Genomic DNA, 22,257 nt, shown 5'->3' with positions numbered 1-22,257 from the left:
ACCTGATGAATCTGGAGAAACGAATAGAATGGTTCTGCCAAATGATTTAAATGAAGAATCCTGTGGGCCCAGCCCAGCCCAGCCCTCCATGCTAACCAATCTGAGGCTGGCAGGAGTGTGGTGTTCTGTTTATAGCTGCTAGATCAGCTCCTGTTGTAGGTTCTATATGCTGGCCTCAGCTGAGCCTGTGGTATGTGAGAACAGTTCTGTGCAATCCAAACAATTGACAAATACCGACCTGGCCCCAGCCACGTGCCCAGGCACTGCCGGGTTGCCCAAGAAACCAAGTAAGCACATTCTGGGGCAGAGGTGGGGGGCATTCAAGAAAGAAATCAGAAAGCTGTATTCATTATTCTATTTACTGAGGGCTTAGTATTATGTCAGGCACTGATCTGGCAGTGGGGAGACAGTAGTGTCTCCTTCCCTCATGGAACTTACATCTGGGCATTATTTTAGCATACTTGTGAGTTTTCCTTATTTATTATTTATTTATTTACTTACTTTTGAGACAAGAGTTTCACTCTGTCGCCCAGGCTGGAGTGCAGTGGTGCGATCTCAGCTCACTGCAACCTCTGCCTCCTGAGTTCAAACGATTCTCCTGCCTCAGCCTCCCAAGTAGCTGGAATTACAGGTGACTGCCACCACGCTGGGCTAATTTTTTATATTTTTAGTAGAGACAGGGGTCTCACCATGTTGGCCAGGCTGGTCTTGAACTCCTGACCTCCAGTGATCCACCTCTCTCAGCCTCCCAAAGTGCTGGGATTACAGGCGTGAGTCACTGCACCTGGCTGAGTTTTACTTTTTTAAATAAAAATGTATTTTACAATGCAGTGTTGCTTTTGTTTTTAATTACTTGAAAGCACACCATAATCACCTCAGTATTAGGGCCATAAATGTTTACTGTGGCCCTGTGGCCAGCACTTTTAAACTAAAAATTGGTTAGATTTTTACTTTTATGCATAAATATTTTCTAAAAAGTTTCTTGGCCGGGTGTGGTGGCTGATGCCTGTAATCCCAGCATTTTGGGAGGCTGAGGTGGGTGGATCACCTGAGGTCAGGAGATCAAGAACAACCTGGCCAACATGGTAAAAACCCATCTCTACAAAAATACAAAAAATTAGCAGGGTGTGGTGGTGTGCTCCTGTAATCCCAGCTACTTGGGAGGCTGAGGCAGGAGAATTGCTTGAACCCAGGAGAGAGAGGTAGAAGTGAGCCAAGATCGCGCCATTGCACTTCAGCCTGGGTAACAAAGTGAGACTCTGACTTAAAAAAAAAAATTCTTTTTGGATTAGGCTAAATTTGTGTAAAAGAAGGGATCTGGGGTGTAACCAACCTTAGGTGAAGTTTCTCATTGTGCTAATCATTGTTTTGGGGTGGGGGGGCATCCTGTACCATCTTGTTCAGTAGGTAGTGGAAACATTTACTACACTTGATCTTAGCCAAAAGGCCAAGAAGTGATTATGTGGAAACATTTAGACAGCAGGTATGATGGGTCTTTGTAGTTCTAAGGATGGGTATACCCCTTGGGTTTATAGGCATCTAAATTATGCCCGATAAGAAAATTGCTGACTAGGGGCCATGCGTGGTGGCTCATGCCTCTAATCCCAGCACTTTGGGAGGCCAAAGCAGGTGGATCACCTGAGGTCGGGAGTTCGAGACCAGCCTGACCAACATGGAGAAACCCTGTCTCTACTAAAAATACAAAATTAGGCCGGGCGCGGTGGCTCATGCCTGTAATCCCAGCACTTTGGGAGGCTGAGGTGTGTGGATCATCTGAGGTTAGGAGTTTGAGACCAGCTTGACCAACATGGTGAAACTCTGTCTCTACTAAAAATACAAAAAACTAGCCAGGTGTGGTGGTGCATGTCTGTAATCCCAGCTACTTGGGAGGCGGAGGCAAGAGAATCGCTTGAACTTGGGAGGCAGAGGTTGCAGACCGCACTCCAGCCTGGGTGACAAGAGTGGGACTCCGTCTCAAAAAAAAAAAAAAAAATTGCTGACTAGGATTTTGGTTTCCTAACTTGAGAAGGATACAGGTAATAAACTATCCATCAAAGCCCTCTGTCCAGAAAGGGAATCCATGCTGCCTTGTCCGTCACAAGGACAATAACTGATGAACCTCTGTTTAACATTTATTCATAGGCCAGGTGCAGTGGCTCACGCCCAGAATCCCAATACTTTGGGAGGCCAAGGTGGGAGGATTGCTTGAGTCCAGGAGTTCGAGACCAGCCTGGACAATATAGTGAGACCCCATCTCTACAAATAATAAAAAAAATTAGCCAGGCGTGGTGGCCCATGCCTGTGGTCCCAACTACTCAGGAGGCTGAGGCAAGAGGATTGTCTGGTTTGATTGCCTGGAGGTCGAGGCTGCAGTGATCCACTGCATTCCAGCCTGGGTGACAGAGTGACACCCTGTCTCAAAAAAATAAATAAACAAAAATAAAAATATACGTTTATTCTACAAGGATTTATTGAGTGCCTTGGTGTCAGGAAGCATGGTACTGAGGATAGGTAACTGCTAAATAAGATGGATAAGGTCCTTGCTCTTGTGGAGCTTACGGACTAGTAGAAGACGGCAATGAAACAGTACATAAATAGACAGAGTAATGTAGTGATAAGTGCTAGATAGAAAAGAAAACCAGGTAACATAACAGAAAGTGACTGAAGGGCAAAGGGGGTTGCAACATTGGATGGGGAGGACAGGAGGGGCTTCCTGGAGAAGGTGACATTTGAGCAGATGTTGGTCAGGAAGAAGAGTCAACTTGTCAAGGTCTGTGAGGAAGAGGGAAGAGTGGGTACACAGGCGCAGAGGCAGAGGCAGCTTGGCATATTTGAGGGAGAGAAAGGTCAATGTAACTGGAGTGGAGTGCAGGAAAATGGTTCAAGGTAAGGTTGGAAGGCGAGGCGGAGGCTGAAGCCTATGGACTGGGAATCTCCATAAGGAGTACAGATTTTTAGCTAAGTGTCATTCTGTAAACTGACCTCTAAACAGGTTTGGGGGGATAACAGTTCTGTTTGGTGTTCTAATTTAATTCAGAGCCCCCCTAGGTGGGACAGTAGACTCTGCCAGTGTATAATCTGTCCTTGTCCTAACTGATTACCTCACAGTCTGAGATGGGCCAGAATTTAAAGGTGGAATTCTTCAGAAGAGTCATTCTGGGAATTTCACCATCGATCTCTAACTCAGTACTCCAGAATAATAAAACATCCGTGGAGAAATCAGACCTCACCTGGGAGTTACAATGGCAAGTTTTCTTGTAGAACACAATGATGTACTAAACTAAGACAAAAAGTTGTCACATCTGAGGATGAAATTATAAGTTCTAGATCAGAGGGCAGCCTAACTGAATTCCTACATACTAGTTAAGATTTTCCTGATTTGGGAGAGGGGAATTTCTTTGGCATTACAATGGCCAAAGTCTCTCTTAAAGATCTGTCCTTTGTGGCTGGGTGGGGTGGCTCACACCTATAATCCCAGCACTTTGGGAGGCCAAGTCTGGCGGATCACCTGAAGTCAGGAGTTTGAGACCAGTTGGGCCAACATGGTGAAAACCCATCTCTATTAAAAATACAAAACTTTAGCCAGACATGGTGGTGGGCGCCTGTAATCCCAGCTACTTGGGAGGCTGAGGCATGAGAATTGCTTGAATCGGGGAGGCGGAGGTTGCAGTGAGCCAAGATCATGCTGCTGCAATCCAGCCTGGGCGATAGAGTGAGACTCAGTCTCAAAAAAAAAAAAAAAAAATCTGTCCCTTGCAACTTTTCAGTACAGGGAGAGAGAAAGAAAAAAAGATTTATCTTGTTGAGTAAGAGTAAGGTCGTGGATAACATGGTGTGACCTCTGCTGAATATGTCTTAACACCTCGAATCACGTCATATGGCAGCTTCTTCTAGCCACTCCTGGCCCTGCCCATGGTGATTATGAGATTTTTCTTATTGGATGGGAGCCCTGTAGTTGAGGTTTCTTGGGGTGTGTTTTTGTCCTATAGGTTTAGTGACGTCGATGGGGTTCCTTTGGAATTCCAGCAGCTAAGTCCGCCGGAGCTGCAGAAGGTCAGCTCAGGACATTGGAGGAGCTGACAGCCTGGAGAAGCTGTACTTGTGTGCTGGCGGGGAGCGCTTGTTTCTAAAGCAAGATTCGGCAACACTGACAGAACCAGTGTCCCATACTGCTGGTGGCTGCAAAAGATGTTGCAGGCTTGGGCTACAGTGTGCCTGTCTTTGGCACTGCCACTGTTCCCCAGTTTCCTCAGCTCCAGATGGAGCGTGTCTCAGGGACCACACAGAGCTTTGTTTAAATGCTCACATTAGCAGAAGGACGGGGATCCCATTGAATCATCCTCTCCTGTCAAAAAGCCAAGAGTTGTTCAGAATGAAAAAACAGTTTTTCTCAAAGAGGCTAAATCTCTAGTACCAATTAGTTGCAGTGGTGGCATGTGTCGGGGGGTGGTGCGGTACTCTTGTACCTCCAGTGTTCTAAATAGGGGCAGTCTTTTTGCTCACAGTCTGAGCCATAGAGTGAGTAACCTTGACCTCCTAAGACCCTTCACTGGGCTCATGTGTGTGTGAGTCCCACAAGAATTGTGGAATGCCTCTTTCTCTTGTTGGGTCCAGACATTTAGAATGAATAAATTAAAGGGTAGTGGTAACATGGTCATTGTCATTGCAGACAATGTGGTATTTATATATGGGCACTAACTGTCTTTCTCATGGGGCTTAGTAACAAGGGTAAGTTTGATCTTTCATCATGAACCACTGGGGTGTTCTTTATACACAGAGGCTGTTATCAGCTGAAAATAGCCCAAACATCTTGTAATTTTGTCTTTCCCAATTTTTGCCTATTCATACCCCAGAATAAAAGAGCCTGTTCAGCCTTTCCAAAGATTTAAAGAACATTATCTATTTGCTTTCTAAGTACCCAAAAAGCACAACCATCTACATTCACCTTGCCTGGATGAGGACATGCATTCATTCATCCATTCAATAGATATTTATTGCCAGATGTGGTGGCTCACACTTGTCATCTCAGCACTTTGGGAGGCAGAGGTGAGAGGATCACTTGAGGCCGGGAGCTTGAGACTAGCCTGGGCAACATGGCAAGACCCCATCTCTAAAAAAAATAAAAAATTAGCTGGCGTGTGCCTGTGGTCCTAGCTACTTGGAAGGCTGAGGTAGGGGCATTGAGCCCAGGAGTTCAAGGCTGCAGTGAGCTATAATCACACCAGTGCACTCCAGCCTGGGTAACAAAGTGAGACCCTGTCTCAAAAAAAACAAAAAAGACAAAAAGAAAAAGACAAAGGGATATTTATTGAACACCTACTATGCGCCTGGCCCTGTGCTAGATCCTAAGTGAATATCAGCACATGAAAAAGACAAAGGTGAAAAGTTGCCAAACAAGTCTAAGTTGATTTGGGTATATGCATCTTCCTGACTTCTGGTCCCGTGCTTTGACCACAACCCTTCACCACTAGACCACACTTCCCCAAATAAACAACTACTTCTGCATGCCAGGGATGGGTTGTGTGCGGCAGCATTTACGTAGGCGGTACAGACAGCAGCCTTGCACTTAATGTTGCAACAACACCAGGCTAAACAATATGCACTGACTTCAAAAGTGTGGGTCAGGTCTCCTCCTTCAAGTGCCACAGAAAGAGCGTAAAATAGGAAAAGTCTATCGGATAAGGAAACACTGTGGAGGAAAAGTGAATTTTTTTTTTCAGTTTGGGTTAACATTCAGATGTGGAATTCTGCCCTCCTTTTCACTTTTGGATCCCCAGATAGGAGGAACTCAGCACATAGATAATCACGAACTACATACATTTTGGTTTTATATGCTCAGACTTGTCCAGAACACGAAATCCCTGCCCTGTTGGAAGGCAGCGCTGTCCTCATGGAGGCACATAAGCACCTGTCTCAAAGTCACTCTGACCTCTGCAAATGGCAAAAATAATTTCACGTTTGTTCTGATTTGTCTTTATTTTTAGGCTACCTTGTGTGAGCTCCACTTTTTAGAATGTGATTTTGCAGTTCTGAAATGGATACCAGGAGCAGATTGAGCTGTGAGAATATGTTAGAATGATCACAGGTTCGGATGTTAGTGGGGCAGGAAACGGAGTCTGAGATTGTACTGGCCTACACTGCAGCTTCTGGTTGAGCTCTTGCTTTGCCTGGATGACGCTCTGGCCTTACTCAATCGTTATCATTCCATTATCCAGAGAACAGAGGATCCGAGCCCCATCTCTGTATTGCAGTCACCTCCTCTGGGACCTGTTTCCAAGCCTTCTTCTGTGTTGCCTGGCACCCTTTCTTACCTCTATCAAACCACTTACTGCTGCTCGGTAAGCTCTGTTGACTTGTTGGTCTTCCTATAAGACTGGAATCTCTCTGAGGGTCGGGACAGGTTTACCCTCTTCATGACAGTGAGCACCAGCCTCCAGCCCAGTCAATAGTTTTTTGTTAAATAAATAAAACAATAAATGGACACATGGTTTGTCCTTTCCAGAGGACAGATTTATTAAGTCTCCAACTCGGGTCATGATGGTGCCAGAAAGGAAAGAGTTAAGCTATGTGTAGGAAACAGGCTCACTCAAAGACCCTTCTTTTTTTTTTTTAATTGGTAAAGGCAGGGTAAGTGTATTTGAGATAAATCCTGGATATAAAATCTTGACACATCTTTCAGGTATTGACTGAACTACTTTAGACCTGAAAGGGAAGTAAATCAAATCATTCTAGGTTTTCTTTTCTTTTCTTTTTCAGATACAGTCTTGCTCTGTTGTCCAGGCTGGAGTGCGGCGGCATAATCTTAGCTCACTGGAACCTCTGCCTCCCGGGTTCAAGTGATTCTCCTGCCTCAGCCTCCTGAGGAGCTGGGACTACAGGCATGCGTCACCACACCAGGCTAAGTTTTGTATTTTTAGTAGAGACAGGGTTTCACCATGATGGCCAGGCTGGTCTCGAACTCCTGGCCTCAAGTGATCCACCCACCTTGGGCTCCCAAAGTGCAGGAATTACAGGAGTGAGCCACTGCACCCAGTCAGGTTTCCTCTTAAGTGGCCCGAGATCTAGTTGTAAATGGCAGGCATGGCTAGACTCAGGAATTCAAAGCTTGACCTATTTTGTCTGAAGCTAGTATTAATAATAAGAGAGATGTATTTGGCTTCATAACCCCTTTCCCTCCCGTCCCCCTCTTTCCTTCTGTAATCAAGGATAGAATTAGAAGTACCGAAGGCCGCAGAATTGCTTTAGGATTCAGAGCAGCTCCAAGGAATCTGTGTTTACGCATTATGTGTGTTTTTCCTTTTCCCTCTCTTTTTATGAGTGAGAAAAAAAAGCGCCTAAATTCCCACCAACATAAACCAATGACATACAATGATGAAATTCTGTTTTCACCTCTGCCTGTGACAGGGAATGCAAAAATAGCAAGTGGCCCAGTTCCACGAATCCCCGCCTCCTGCCCTCCCCGCTCCTGCCGGGTTGGATCTCTAAGAATGGAGGTTAGCGCACAGCCCCGCGCGGGCCGCTCAGCCCCCGGACCCGGCGGATGATGTCAGGCGACGGGAGCGGCCGCAGCCAGGCCGGGGAGGCCGCGGCCCAGGGGAGCTGGGAGGGAGGGCGGCCTCGCCAGGCCGACGGCGCGCCCGGCCGCGCGGCGTTGCCTGGAGACGGCCCTGGCGGCGCTGTGTTGCTGTAAACAGCAGCTTCCCTGTTACTATCTATAGCAGGATCTCCTGGCTCCCGGGCGCGGCGGCTGGAGGCAGGTCTGCGGTCCCGCGCACCGCGCGCCCCGAACTATCCGCCCGCCGGCGTCATCCTGCCTCGCCCCTCAGGTGCCCACAGCTGGTCCCGACCCCCGGGCCCGAAGAGTGGGGAAGCGGAGACCGGGGCTGTGCGGGGACATGCGTCTTCGCACCCCGGAGGTGGCCGGCGCGCTGGGGCTGAGCTCGGGCAGCGTGACCCCGGCTGTCCTACGCAGCAGGGCAGGAGGCTGGGGGGCGTGGCACACTCTGGAGCACCTTGCCTCCCCAAAGCCCCGTGTTCCAGGACGTGGACCCGCGCCTGGGGTCCCAGCGGTCGAGGTATTCCGCCTGGGCGCTGCTGGACACCGTCCTTCCAGCCCCTGTCCTCCCCTCTCCAAGTCCGCGCTGGAAAATCACCCGCTGCGGGCTCCCGTAAGCACAGCTTCCTGGCGGGACCGAACCAGCCCCCCAGCTCAGATTTGAGTTCCCCGCAGGAAGCACACCCCGCCTTGTCATCCCGAAGTGACCACCCTGCCCACATAACCACACCCCGCACTCCCTACCCCTGGGGCCCAGCTCAGAACCGGGCAGACACCCCCTTCAAATGTCTTCGCACGTAGGTGTTGCACAGTGTTTATCTGCTGGTGTCTCAGGGATTTGACAGTTTCCTTAATATTCCCACACATGGCCGAGAAAAATAAATAAATAAATGCGCTGTCTTCCTTAAAAAAAAAAATAAGTAAATAAATAAAGTACCCAGTATCGTAAAGTAGGTTATCGTATTCTCTTATTTTGGATCCACTTTCTGCTTCCAAACGCAGGAACAGTGCTAGTATTGCTCGAGCCCGGGCTGGAGGAGAGGGGTGAGGGTCTGCTTCCTTGTTTTGCACTGAATTAGGGCTAGAATTGGGGATGGGGGTAGGGGCGTATTCCTTCGGGAGCCGAGGCTTAAGTCCTCGGTGCCGTGTACCCGAGGCCGTTTTTCCTCTTCCTGAGCCTCAGAACTGTCTTCAGTTTCCGTACAAAGGTAAAGAGGTGCTCTCTGCCCCATCCCCCCCCGACCTCGGGAACAAGGGTCCGCATTGAACCAGGTGCGAATGTTCTCTCGCATTCTGCGCCGTTCCCGCCTCCCCTCCCCCGGCCGCGGCCCCCGCCTCCCCCCGCGCTGCACCCTAGTTGTTGGCTGCAGCCCGCGAGCAGTTCCCGTCAATCCCTCCCCCCTTACACAGGATGTCCATATTAGGACATCTGCGTCAGCAGGTTTCCACGGCCTTTCCCTGTAACCCTGGGGGGAGCCAGCCCCGAAGCCCCTCATCTTGGGGGTCCCACGAGACCCCTCAGACAGGAACTGCGAAATGCTCACGAGATTAGGACACGCGCCAAGGCGGAGGCAGGGAGCTGCGAGCGCTAGGGAGGCAGCCACGCGGCGGCAGAGGCGCCCAGGCCCGCGCGCCACCCCTCTGGCGCCACCGTGGTTGAGCCCGTGACGTTTACACTCATTCATAAAACGCTTGTTATAAAAGCAGTGGCTGCGGCGCCTCGTACTCCAACCGCATCTGCAGCGAGCAGCCGAGAAGCCGAGACTGAGCCGGCGGCCGCGGCGCAGCGAACGGGCAGTGACCGCGCTCCTACACAGCTCAGCTCCACAGCGCCCACCTGTCTCCGCCCCTCGGCCCCACACCCGGCTTTGCCTAACCGCCACGATGATGTTCTCGGGCTTCAACGCAGACTACGAGGCGTCATCCTCGCGCTGCAGCAGCGCGTCCCCGGCCGGGGATAGCCTCTCCTATTACCACTCACCCGCCGATTCCTTCTCCAGCATGGGCTCGCCTGTCAACGCGCAGGTAAGTCTGGCTTCCCACCGCCGCGGGGCCGGGGGCTTGGGGTCGCAGAGGAGGAGACACTGGGCGGGACGCTCCAGGAGATGAGTAGGGGGCTCCCTTGTGCCTGGAGGGAGGCTGCAGTGGCCGGAGCGGTGCCGGCTTGGGGGCTCGGGACTTGGCTCTGAGCGCACGCAAGCTTGCCATAGTAAGAATTTGTTCCCCCTTCCGGAGGCAGGTTCGTTCTGAGCAACGTCAGGTTTGCACTCCAGGACGGATCTCTGACATTAGCTGGGGCAGACGTGTCCCAAGCACAGACTCGCTAACTAGAGCCTGGCTTCTCCGGGGAGGTGGCAGAAAGCGGCAATCCCCCCTCCCCCGGCAGCCTGGAGCAGGGAGGAGGGGTGAGGGAGGAGGGTGCAGCGGGCGGGTGTGTAAGGCAGTTTCATTGATAAAAAGCGAGTTCATTCTGGAGACTCCGGAGCGGCGCCTGCGTCAGCGCAGACGTCAGGGATATTTATAACAAACCCCCTTTCAAGCGAGTGATGCTGAAGGGATAACGGGAACGCAGCGGCAGGATGGCAGAGACAGGCACTGCGCTGCTGAATGCCTGGGAGGAAAAGGGGGAGACCTTTCATCCAGGATGAGGGACATTTAAGATGAAACGTCCGTGGCAGGATCGTTTCTCTTCGCTGCTGCATGCGGCACCGGGAACTCGCCCCACCTGTGTCCGGAATCGGCTCGCTCACATCGGCTTTCCCCTTCTGTTTTGTTCTAGGACTTCTGCACGGACCTGGCCGTCTCCAGTGCCAACTTCATTCCCACGGTCACTGCCATCTCGACCAGTCCGGACCTGCAGTGGCTTGTGCAGCCCGCCCTCGTCTCCTCTGTGGCCCCATCGCAGACCAGAGCCCCTCACCCCTTCGGAGTCCCCACTCCCTCCGCTGGGGCTTACTCCAGGGCTGGCATTGTGAAGACCATGACAGGAAGCCGAGCGCAGAGCACTGGAAGGAGGGGCAAGGTGGAACAGGTGAGGAACTCTAGCGTACCCTTCCTGGGAAGGTGGGGGCTGGATGGGAAGCGGCCCTGGAGATGGAGGAGCACAGTAGAGAGGATTAAGCCCCTGACGGGGCTGGCTGCACGTCCCTAACTGGGAACCCTGGCTCCAAGCCCATTCCATCCCAACTCAGACTCTGAGTCTCACCCTAAGAAGTACTCTCATAGTTTCTTCCCTAAGTTTCCTACCGCATGCTTTTAGACTGGACTCTTCTTTGTTCTCTTGCTGAGGATCTTAATTTTAAATGCAAGTCACACCTAGTCTGCAACTGCAGGTTAGAAATGGTTTCACAGTGGGGTGCCAGGAAGTAGGGAAGCTGCAGGAGCCAGTTCTACTGGGGTGGGTGAATGGAGGTGATGGCAGACACTTTTACTGAATATCGGTCTTTTTTTTTTTTTTTTTGTAATTATTCTAGTTATCTCCAGAAGAAGAAGAGAAAAGGAGAATCCGAAGGGAAAGAAATAAGATGGCTGCAGCCAAATGCCGCAACCGGAGGAGGGAGCTGACTGATACACTCCAAGCGGTAGGTCGACTCTGTGGGTTGCTCCTTTTTAAAACTTAAGGGGAAAGTTGGAGATTGAGCATAAGGGCCCTTGAGTAAAACTGTTTCTTATGCTTTCCTTTATCCCTCTGTATACAGGAGACAGACCAACTAGAAGATGAGAAGTCTGCTTTGCAGACCGAGATTGCCAACCTGCTGAAGGAGAAGGAAAAACTAGAATTCATCCTGGCAGCTCACCGACCTGCCTGCAAGATCCCTGATGACCTGGGCTTCCCAGAAGAGATGTCTGTGGCTTCCCTTGATCTGACTGGGGGCCTGCCAGAGGCTGCCACCCCGGAGTCTGAGGAGGCCTTCACCCTGCCTCTCCTCAATGACCCGGAGCCCAAGCCCTCAGTGGAGCCTGTCAAGAGCATCAGCAGCATGGAGCTGAAGGCCGAGCCCTTTGATGACTTCCTGTTCCCAGCATCATCCAGGCCCAGCGGCTCTGAGACAGCCCGCTCCGTGCCAGACATGGACCTATCTGGGTCCTTCTATGCAGCAGACTGGGAGCCCCTGCACAGTGGCTCCCTGGGGATGGGGCCCATGGCCACAGAGCTGGAGCCCCTGTGCACTCCGGTGGTCACCTGTACTCCCAGCTGCACTGCTTATACGTCTTCCTTCGTCTTCACCTACCCTGAGGCTGACTCCTTCCCCAGCTGCGCAGCTGCCCACCGCAAGGGCAGCAGCAGCAATGAGCCCTCCTCTGACTCGCTCAGCTCACCCACGCTGCTGGCCCTGTGAGCAGGCAGGGAAGGGAGGCAGCCGGCACCCACAAGTGCCACTGCCCGAGCTGGTGCATTACAGAGAGGAGAAACACGTCTTCCCTAGAGGGTTCCTGTAGACCTAGGGAGGACCTTATCTGTGCGTGAAACACACCAGGCTGTGGGCCTCAAGGACTTGAAAGCATCCATGTGTGGACTCAAGTCCTTACCTCTTCCGGAGATGTAGCAAAACGCATGGAGTGTGTATTGTTCCCAGTGACACTTCAGAGAGCTGGTAGTTAGTAGCATGTTGAGCCAGGCCTGGGTCTGTGTCTCTTTTCTCTTTCTCCTTAGTCTTCTCATAGCATTAACTAATCTATTGGGTTCATTATTGGAATTAACCTGGTGCTGGATATTTTCAAATTGTATCTAGTGCAGCTGATTTTAACAATAACTACTGTGTTCCTGGCAATAGTGTGTTCTGATTAGAAATGACCAATATTAAACTAAGAAAAGATATGACTTTATTTTCTGGTAGATAGAAATAAATAGCTATATCCATGTACTGTAGTTTTTCTTCAACATCAATGTTCATTGTAATGTTACTGATCATGCATTGTTGAGGTGGTCTGAATGTTCTGACATTAACAGTTTTCCATGAAAACGTTTTATTGTGTTTTTAATTTATTTATTAAGATGGATTCTCAGATATTTATATTTTTATTTTATTTTTTTCTACCTTGAGGTCTTTTGACATGTGGAAAGTGAATTTGAATGAAAAATTTAAGCATTGTTTGCTTATTGTTCCAAGACATTGTCAATAAAAGCATTTAAGTTGAATGCGACCAACCCTGTGCTCTTTTCATTCTGGAAGTGTTGTAAGTTTCTGAAAGGTATTAGTGGAGACCAGTTTGTCAAGAAGGGTAGCTGCTGGCGGGGGACCCGCCCTCTGTCTGATCCCTTATCAAAGAGGACAAGGAAACTACAGAGCTGATTTTAGAATGTTTTACAAATACATTCCTTCCATTGGAATGCTAAGATTTTACTGCTGCTGGGGAGGGGAAACTGCTGTGTAGCAGCTTTTGTGGGAATACATCTTTTCTGTTTCGGTACTCACAGGGGGAAATACTTAATTTGGTTGTGCTAATATTACATTTAGATGTTTTGATCTTAAGTGAACCCTTTAAGCAAACAGAACCTAGCTTTGTACAAACTATTTTAACTTTTTATTCCACAAAATCATGTGGAGGGTTATTCTACTTCAAAGATGAGCAAATTGAAGAATGGTTAGAATAAACAACTTCCTTGATATTCCGTTATTGGCATTAGAATCTTCCTGCTCGTTATATCCAGCAGGCTGAAATACCTCTTGATACTTGGTTAAAAAAAATTTTCAGGCCGGGCGCGTGGTGGCTCATGCCTGTACTCCCAGCACTTTGGGAAGCTGAGGCAGGAGGATCACCTGAGGTCGGGAGTTTGAGATCAAGCCTGACCAACATGGAGAAACTAAAAATACAAAATTAGCCAGGTGTGGTGGCACATGCCTGTAATCCTAGCTACTCAAGAGGCTGAGGCAGGAGAATCACTTGAACCAGGAGGCAGAGGTTGCAGTGAACTGAGATTGCACCATTGCACTCCAGCCTGGGCAACAAGATTGAAACTGTCTAAAAAAAAAAAAAAGTTTTCAGTCCTTAACTCTAACATATATACATGTTGTTGTACTCTTTTATTCTCGAAAGGAAAGGAGGGCTATTGCTCTAACCCTTGTTAATAAATGCGTTGTGGTTTCTGGTTTTTCTAATACCATATGCCCTTCATTCAGTTTATACTAGGGGGAAGAGGGAGAGAAAAAGTTGCTCAGAAATTGAAAGAGATCTCAAACAGCACAAATAATGGTTGATTGTTCTGTAAACAAAAAGTTACATAATAGCTCAAGAAGAAGTCAACATGACTCTGAACAAGCTTTAACTTAGAAATTTTATCGTCTTAAGGAAGAACGTGACCTTTGTCCGGGACATCTCTGGTAATGGGGCACTTACATGCATATGCACACGTACAAACCACAAGGAAAGGAGACTGCCCTTCTGCCCCTGCTCGCGAGTATCATGCAGGCACCATGCACTAGATTTTCACACATGCTGGGTGGAAGAAGAGCTTCAGCGCCAGTCTTCTAATGCTTTGGTGATAATGAAAATCACTGGGGGCTTATGGGGTGTCACATTCAGTCGAGTTAAAAGTTTTAATTCAAAATGATAGTTTACAATCAACCATTTTTTGTGCTGTTTGAGATCTCTTTCAATTTCTGAGCAACTTTTTCTCTCCCTCTTTCCCCTAGTATAAACTGAATGAAGGGCATATGGTATTAGAGAAGCCAGAAATCACAATGCATTTATTAATAAGGGAGAGAGCAATAGCCCTCCTTTCCTTTCGAGAATAAAAGAATACAACAACATGTATACATGTTAGAGTTAAGGACTGAGGTTGATGTTCTTGTCTATGATATTTCTACCCCTCCCGTAAAAATGGACATTTAAAAGCAACTCGCTGCTCTTTAGATCACTCCTATATCACACACCACTTGGGGTGCTGTGTCTGCTAGTCCTGCAATGGCAGTGGCCTTACGCTCCCTGTTTGCTGTTTAAAGGGTAAATATTTTATAGCCTTTAAATATACCTAAACTAGATACAGAATTAATATAACTAACAAACACCTGGTCTGAAATAACAAGGCGATCTATCCTGTAAGGAACCCAGCTGGTGGGCCAGGCACAGTGGCTCACACCTGTAATCCCAGCATTTCGGGAGGCTGAGACAGGAGGATCAATTGAGTACAGGAGTTTGAGACCAGCCTGGGCAACATGGCAAAACCCAGTGTGCTTCTGTTGTCCCAGCTACGCTACTCAGGAGGCTGAGGTGGGAGGATGACTTGAGCCCGGGAAGGGGAGGTTGCAGTGAGCTGAGATTGCACCACTGTACTCCAGCCTGGGGGACACAGCAAAATCCTATCTCAAAAAAAAAAAAAAAAAAAGGAACCCAGCTAGCTCCCTTAGGTGTGCGATAAGAACAACCAAAGAAAGAAGAGGAAGAAGATTTCCCAGATGAAGAAGGGTAGCTGTACCTTCGGACATTGACCTGCTCCTGGGGACTTCAATCATGGCCTCTGTCACCCCACGCTTACTCTAGAGGGTGAGCATCGCTTTCTCTTTGACAGCCTGGCCAAGGCCCAGACACAGACCCTTGCTCTAGCTTACCACACAGCCCAGTGGAGACCAGGCTGCTTCATCAAGATGGCGTTAAAGGTCCAGAAAGAGGAAATCGGAAGCCATCCGATCCCCAGGGTTGACACCCCACCAAGCTTTCTGCTGACCACTTTCATGGGCTTCAGAGAAGAAACTCCTACCTCCTTTCTCCAGCTAAATGGCTCCTTCCAAATCCCCTTTAACTCACTCAGGATTGGACAACTCTCACGGACTATTAACTCTGGGGATTTTTTTTTTTTAGGCAGAGTCTTGCTCTGTTGCACAGGCTGGACTGCAGTGCTGCCATCTCGGCTCACTGCAACCTCTGCCTCTCGGCTTCAAGCGATTCTCCTGCCTCAGCCTCCTGAATAGCTGGAATTACAGGCACCCGCCACCACTCCTGGCTGATTTTTGTATTTTTAGTAGAGACAGGGTTTCACCATGTTGGCCAGGCTGGCCTGGAACCCCCAACCTCAAGTGATCCCCCCGCCTTGGTCCCCAAAGTGCTGGGATTACAGATGTGAGCCACCACACCTGGCCTTCAACTTTCTTTTGAAAAAGACTTTGTCAGATTCCTACCCACAAGATATGGCCTCATACTAATCTCAATAAAACAATTACCTGCCCGGTGCAGTGGCTCAAGCCTGTAATCCCAGCACTTTGGGAGGCAAGGGTGGGTGTAGCGAAACTTCATCTCAAAAAAAAAACTACCTGAGGGCACCACTATTCAACATTGATAAAGACATATACACATAATTGAAGGGGATGGAGGCAGAAGTCATTTCCTCATGGTGATTGTGTCCAGTTTAGCTCACCAGGATCCCCACCCCAGACCTGGCTCAGTGCCTGGCACATAGTACAAGGTTAATTAATATTTTGCCCAGTGGATGAATAAGTTATGTGCTATTTCCATACACAGAAATATATTCCACACATATTCTTTAACTTCTCCTCTCCTGGTCCCTGTCAGCATATTAAGCAATGGGAATTTTACATCTTTTATATCTGGCTGCAAAATATACCCCATTCCCATCCTTGCCCCCTGGAATTCCTTCACTGTCTTCCTGGATGACCTCTGCCAATTCAACTTCAAAGCTGCCATTGTGCTTCTGGCTCCAAATTAATTTTCGATGGGAAGAGGGAAGAGGAAAAATATTTATCTCTGTAGAATTGTGTATTGTAGATTGTGCATCATCTTTGCACATCACTGCATCTTGTGTAATTATCAAAATTAAAGGGTAGGATTTAACAATTTGTTCTAATAACAGTAATTTTGTATTAACAGCAATTCCCATGTGTGAATGAAAGTAAATCAATTATGCTATCTTTAATTAATGGACAAAAAAAATTGAGACACAGTAAAAGTTCTCAGATGATTATCTCAAGGTAACAATCTAAAGTTTCAGTGTTTTTACAGTTGAAAAAAAGCTAAAACAAAATTAATCTCTAAATAGTGTATGAGTAGATGTATGAGACTTCCTCCAAACATAGAGTAACCAAACTCCTCACAAAAAAAAAAAAAAAAAGAGATATGCACCTCACTGGAATGCTGAATAGCAGAGTGCTTTAAATTGTGCTGTTTCCTATTAATATTGAAGAGTTGACTTTTAGGAAGTCTCAGTCCGGGACCTCTGTCTCTCTACTGAAGAGAAAGTTATTCTCCTTTCTCTTTCTTTTGCTTATTAAACCTCTACTCGTAAACACCACTCCTCCACCAAAAAAAAAAAAAAAAATCATTGACCCTTAATTCCTCTCCCACTCCATCTCTTTTCCTTCTTCCCTACAGGCACTCTGCTCACCAGCCTTCCTTCCACTCCTGGTGCATAGAACACGTACTCCTGCAGCAGGCCTCTGCACTTGCAGTCCATCTGCCGGGGCCTCTTTCCCCAGGCTGGCTGCATCCTGTCATTTGGGACTCTCCTCAAAGGACATGTCCTCCAAGGGGCTTTCCCTGGTCATTCTATCTAGGGTGACTTCTGGACATACTTGCTCCCTAGGACTCTCTATTTAGTTATCCTGCTCTGTTTTCTCACAGCCTGTATCCCTACTTGCAATATCTAATTTATGAGTTATTTTCCTTTTAAAAAATTGTCTGTCTCATCGAGTGCAGTGGCTCATGCCTGTAATCCCACCACTTTGGGTGGCTGAGGTGGGCAGATCACCTGAGGTCAGGAGTTCAAGACCAGCCTGGCCAAAAACCCTGTCTGTACTAAAAAATGCAAAAATTAGCCAGGGGTGGTGGTGCACACCTGTAATCCCAGCTACTTGGGAGGCTGAGGCAGGAGAATCTCTTGAACCCAGGAGGTGGCGGTTGGTGACAGAGCAAGACCCTGTCTCAAAAAAAAAAAAAGAAAAGAAAAGAAAAAAAAATTGTTTGTCTCTTATTCCTGAACTGTAAGTACCATGTGAGCAGGAACCTTTTCTGTCTTGATCACATCTGTATCTCTAGTGTCTGTTAGGCCCTCAAGTGCATGTTGAATAAATGAAGATGAATGAGTGAATGAATGCAGATGAAAATTACAAAAATATCGACAGGAACATAGCTAGAACTTGAAGTGAAGATGAATTGTATGCTTCACAGATTTTCAGGGTAGAAGAGTATGCCCATTTGTTTAAAAAATTGCTTTCAAGGATTCTACAATATTAAGACGAGGAGCCAGCTAGCTTGGGAAAGAATTTTAAGGGGTATAAAAAATACAAGTAAACTGTAGGTCAGTGACACTTCTAGGCTAATTCTAGGTTGAGAAATTGTTTCACCATTAAATGCAGAATGAATGCATATATAAATCTAGATATAATCATTTTCAAAGAAACAAACAAAATTATATTTTTCACTCTTACTGATATAAAACTTTCAGACTATCACAAAAATCCATTTGAGTTCATTGGTTCTTAGGAATCAGTGTGCTAAATGGTAAAACCTACAATTTAGTCTGCATTAAAATAGAAGAACAAGGGTTAGCTACTATCATTATCATTATCAACATCATTATCGTAATTATCATTTGCCAAGAATACATCCAGACCTGAGGAGAAGCAGGTAGAAATAGGGTACACTGAATCCTGAGGAATCAGTGCAGAGTCTCTGAAGGGGGATGGTTGGATAGATTTCCATTTCCTTTGCATGCAGGAGAAAGCAACAGAAACATAAACCAGTTCCGTTGCAACACAATTTATTTTCATGGTTCCACACATCCATTTTTGGACTAAACTAAGCTGCCTTTCCTTTGCCCAAGCATTGTTCAGTTGCTTAAGAGGACACAGAGCAGTAAAGGCTCTGGAGCCTGCGTGACCTTATGGCCATCAGCTCTCCCTTTTCTTTTTTTTTTTTGTTTGAGATGGAGTCTCACTCTGTTGCGCAGGCTGGCTCACTGCAACCTCTGCCTCCTGGGTTCAAGCGACTCTCCTGCCTCATTCCCGTCTCAGCCGCCAGAGTATCTGGGATTCCAGGCAACCGCTATCACGCCTGGTTAATTTTTGTATTTTTGTAGAGACAGGGTTTCACCATGTTGGCCAGGCTGGTCTCGAACTGCTGACCTCAGGTGATCCACCTGCCTCAGCCTCCCGAAGTGCTGGGATTACAGGCTTGAGCCACGGAGCCCAGCCAGCTCTTCTTAATAAGCCCTTTTCCCTTTCAGCTCATGGTGATTGGGTTTAGTACAATTAGGTGACTGGGAGGTCTGAGAAAACACAGGGGTTTAATTGTTGGTTATGTTAGAAGCAGGCCCATATGAAGGGGCCGCTATTAAAGGGTCTAGACTGAGCAAAAGGCAACACCTTAATCCTAAGAGTAAATGAGCCAGGTTCCAGTTGCTGCCATGCTTACTTTGGGGAACAATTTTTGGTCAGATTTATGGAAGCAGTGATTTGTTTTTAGGCTTCTTGTCAATTATGTGACATCACAGCTAAATTTATCAAAACAATAGAATACACTGATCTAAATTTGGGGAATTGGATCCAATGTATGTATGTATGTATGTATGTATTGAGACAGTGTCTCATTTTGTCACCTATGCTGGAGTACAGTGGCACAATCTCGGCTCACTGCAACCTCCGCCTCCTGGATTCAAGTGGTTCTCCTGCCTCAGCCTACCGAGTAGCTGGGATTACAGGCGCATGCCATCATGCCTGGCTGATTTTTGTAATTTTAGTAGAGATGGGTTTTTACCATGTTTCCCAGGCTGGTCTCGAACTTGTGACCTCAAATGATCCGCCCACCTCGAGCTCCCAAAGTGCTGGGATTACAGGTGTGAGCCACCGCACCTAGGCAAGAATTGGATCTAATTTAGCACAGTGGTCCAAAGCATAGACTTAACCCTGAATCCTCACTCTTAGACCTTGGGCAAGTTATTTAACCTCTCTGCTCCTTAGTTTCCCCTCCTGTAAGATGGGGATAATAATCGTATCCACTTCTTGGGGTTGTTGTGAACATTAAATAAGTTGGTATGTATAGACGGAATATTATTCTGGGCACACAGAAGTACGATAGAAGGGTTAGCTGTTTTTGGCTGGGCACAGTGACTCACGCCTATAATCCCAGCACTTTGGGAGGCGGAGGTGGGTGGATCACCTGAGGTCAGGAGCTCGAGACCAGCCCGGCCAACATGGTTAAACTTCGTCTCTACTAAAAATACAAAAATTAGCCGGGCATGGTGGTGGGACCTGTAATCCTAGCTACTCGGGAGGCTGAGGCAGGAGAGTCACTTGAACACTGGAGGTAGAGGTTGCAGTGAGCTGAGATGCCGCCACTGCACTCCAGCCTGGGCGACAAGAGTGAAACTCCATCTCAGAAAATAATAATAATAATAAGAGTTAACTGCTTCTCTTATCTTTATAGTTTAGGGAGATGGGGGTCAGGGGAACAAATATGAGCTTCATTTCATTTAATTAAAAATTTTCTGGGTGTCTGCTATGTATCAGGTATTGAATTCAGTGTGAGGAAGAGACAATCCTGTCCTCAAAGAGTTCAAGTAAGGGACAAGACTAGTAAACACAAACCTTATAATACACTGTAACAATGGAAATTAACACCAGGTTCAGGAGTTGCATGGAAGAGGTAGTGACAATGCAACTACCTGAGGAAGGTGACCTCAGGGTCTCTGAGGAAGGTGACCTCTCAGCTAGGCTTCGAAGGTGTATGGAGTTTGCTAGATGAGCAAGTGGCAGGGTGGAGAGCTTCTAAGCTGAGGATTAGCAGTGCAAGGGCACAGACTCATAAAACACTGAATTTGGTTTTGCTCAACTACAAAGTATGTGAGGGTGCTGTGAGGGGGCAGTGAGGGGGAGATGACGAGGTGGAGATGTAAATTACAGAATGTCACGTAAATGCATTTAATTTCACTTATATCAATGTTGCAGCATCAAATAGATGGAGCTGAAGATCGGCCAAGAAGAGATCATTGTGGCCAGATCATGAAAAGCCTGGTGCTTACTTAGCTCAGTCATGTGTAGGCTGAACCAAGGCAGTGATGGTGGGACTGGAGAGGGAACGAGAGGTAATTAGGGGGTCAGGACCCGGTGATTGAGTGGGTGGTAGAGGTGAGGGAGAGGGAGGAACCCAAGCTCACTGTCAGGTTTACCAGGCTTGAAACATGGGAGGCTTGTGGTTCTACCAATGACTTTGTGACTATAGGAAGAGGAGCAGGATTGGGGGGTAAAAAGGTAAATTCTATGTTGGACATGTTGAGTTTACAATGCCTGAGGAGTATCCAGGGGGAGATGCGGGCAGTTGGAACCACAACAGAGGTTCTATGATATGAGTTTATAGAGCTTGTCTGGAGGCAAATGGTTGGGCTAGAACCTGGAGCCCTAAGGAAAATATTGATAATGCCCAGTATTTCATATGTGCTTGTTCTGTGCCAGGTTGTGCTATGCACTTTACAGGCCATGCTAAATCAATGACTGATTTGCTAATCATTGTACCTCTAGCAACTGGCACATAATGGGCATACAATAATTATTTTGTTTAATAAATGCTCTCATTTGGTCCATACAACAATCCCATGAGGGAGATATGATGAGTGTCGTCATTTTACAGATAAGGAAAACAATTTAGGAAAGGTTAAATAAGCTGACCAAGGTCACACAACTGGTAAGCAGCAGATCTGAGATTTGAATCCAGCTCTTTGTGACTCTAAAGCCCAAAGTGCTTAACTGCATTGCTAGAATGTGAACATCTGCCCTTAAAGATGTGCTTATGTGACCTGGGGTGAGACTTCAACCCCTCTGAGACAGTTTCCTATGCCAGATCAGGGGTGGGATTCAAAAAATCTCTAAGCTCCCTTTCCATCTTCAAAACTCTGGTGACATCAGGAAACTGCTATGAAAATGCCCTAAAGTGCACACATCATTCTTAGATGCTCGATGTTCTGGTAGCAACACTGTGGCAGGCTCTGCAGTTGACACTCCTTGTAATCCTCTCATGGAACCTTTTCAAGATGGGAGGCCTGAGCAGTGTGTACAGAGCCACAGAAGTGTACCAAGCATGGGGAGGTGGGAGCAGTCTGTTCTAGGGATAGGCAATGAGAATGTATTTGTGTTCTATTTCTGTATAACAGTTTACCACAAACTTAGCAGCTTAAAACAACACACATTTATTATCTCACAGTTTCTGCAAATCAGGAGTCCAGGTATAGCCAGATGCTTATCTAGCAAACTCCATCCATCTTCTGAATAGAACAGTATTGTATTCAAGGTCTCGCAAGGCTGCGATCAAGGTGTCAGCTGAGCTGTGTTTTCAGCTGGCTGCTTAAGTGGGGAAGAGTCCACCTCCAAGCTCACTCAGGTTGTTCACAGACTTTATTTCCTTGTGGCTGTATAACTAAGAGTTCCGGCATTTTGCTGGCTGTTGGCTGAAGGCTATCCTTCGGTTCTAGAGGCTGCCTTGTAAACTTCTTCAACATAGCTGCTCACATAATCAAGCCTGCAAGGAGAACCTCTCCAGTGCATGTCAGCAAGATGGGGCCATACACAGACAAAGACATCCCGTCACCTTTGCATTTTCTGTTGCTAAGAGGCAAGTCTCAGGTTCCACCTGCACTCAGATGGAGGGAATTACACAAAGGCATGGACATCAGGAAGCAGGAATTACTACGGATCACCCTAGGATTTGTTATCCACAAGAGATCACATTTTCTGCTTAGAATTTCAAACGAGTAATAAAAC

At 47.3% G+C, this 22,257-nt stretch overlaps 1 protein-coding gene across 2 annotated transcripts; it reads left to right on the top strand.

Moving 5' to 3' along the window:
- The first annotated feature begins 9,230 nt into the window (after window positions 1-9,230).
- On the top strand, window positions 9,231-12,700 carry FOS (FBJ murine osteosarcoma viral oncogene homolog). 2 transcript variants are annotated; one of them, XM_011949536.1, is made up of 4 exons: window positions 9,231-9,580; window positions 10,335-10,586; window positions 11,029-11,136; window positions 11,254-12,700. In XM_011949536.1, exons 1-4 carry the CDS (start codon window positions 9,440-9,442, stop codon window positions 11,893-11,895), a joined length of 1,143 nt encoding a protein of 380 aa, XP_011804926.1. In that variant the 5' UTR covers window positions 9,231-9,439; the 3' UTR covers window positions 11,896-12,700. The 2 variants fall into 2 exon arrangements, with proteins under 2 accessions (XP_011804926.1, XP_011804927.1); XM_011949537.1 differs by lacking the exon at window positions 11,029-11,136.
- The last annotated feature ends 9,557 nt before the right edge of the window (window positions 12,701-22,257 follow it).

This window comes from Colobus angolensis, unplaced genomic scaffold (assembly GCF_000951035.1).
Source record: "Colobus angolensis palliatus isolate OR3802 unplaced genomic scaffold, Cang.pa_1.0 Scaffold3, whole genome shotgun sequence".
Lineage (NCBI taxonomy): Eukaryota > Metazoa > Chordata > Mammalia > Primates > Cercopithecidae > Colobus > Colobus angolensis.
The sequence above is the reverse complement of the archived record's forward strand: the minus strand, read 5'-3'. Positions and strand labels throughout refer to the sequence as shown.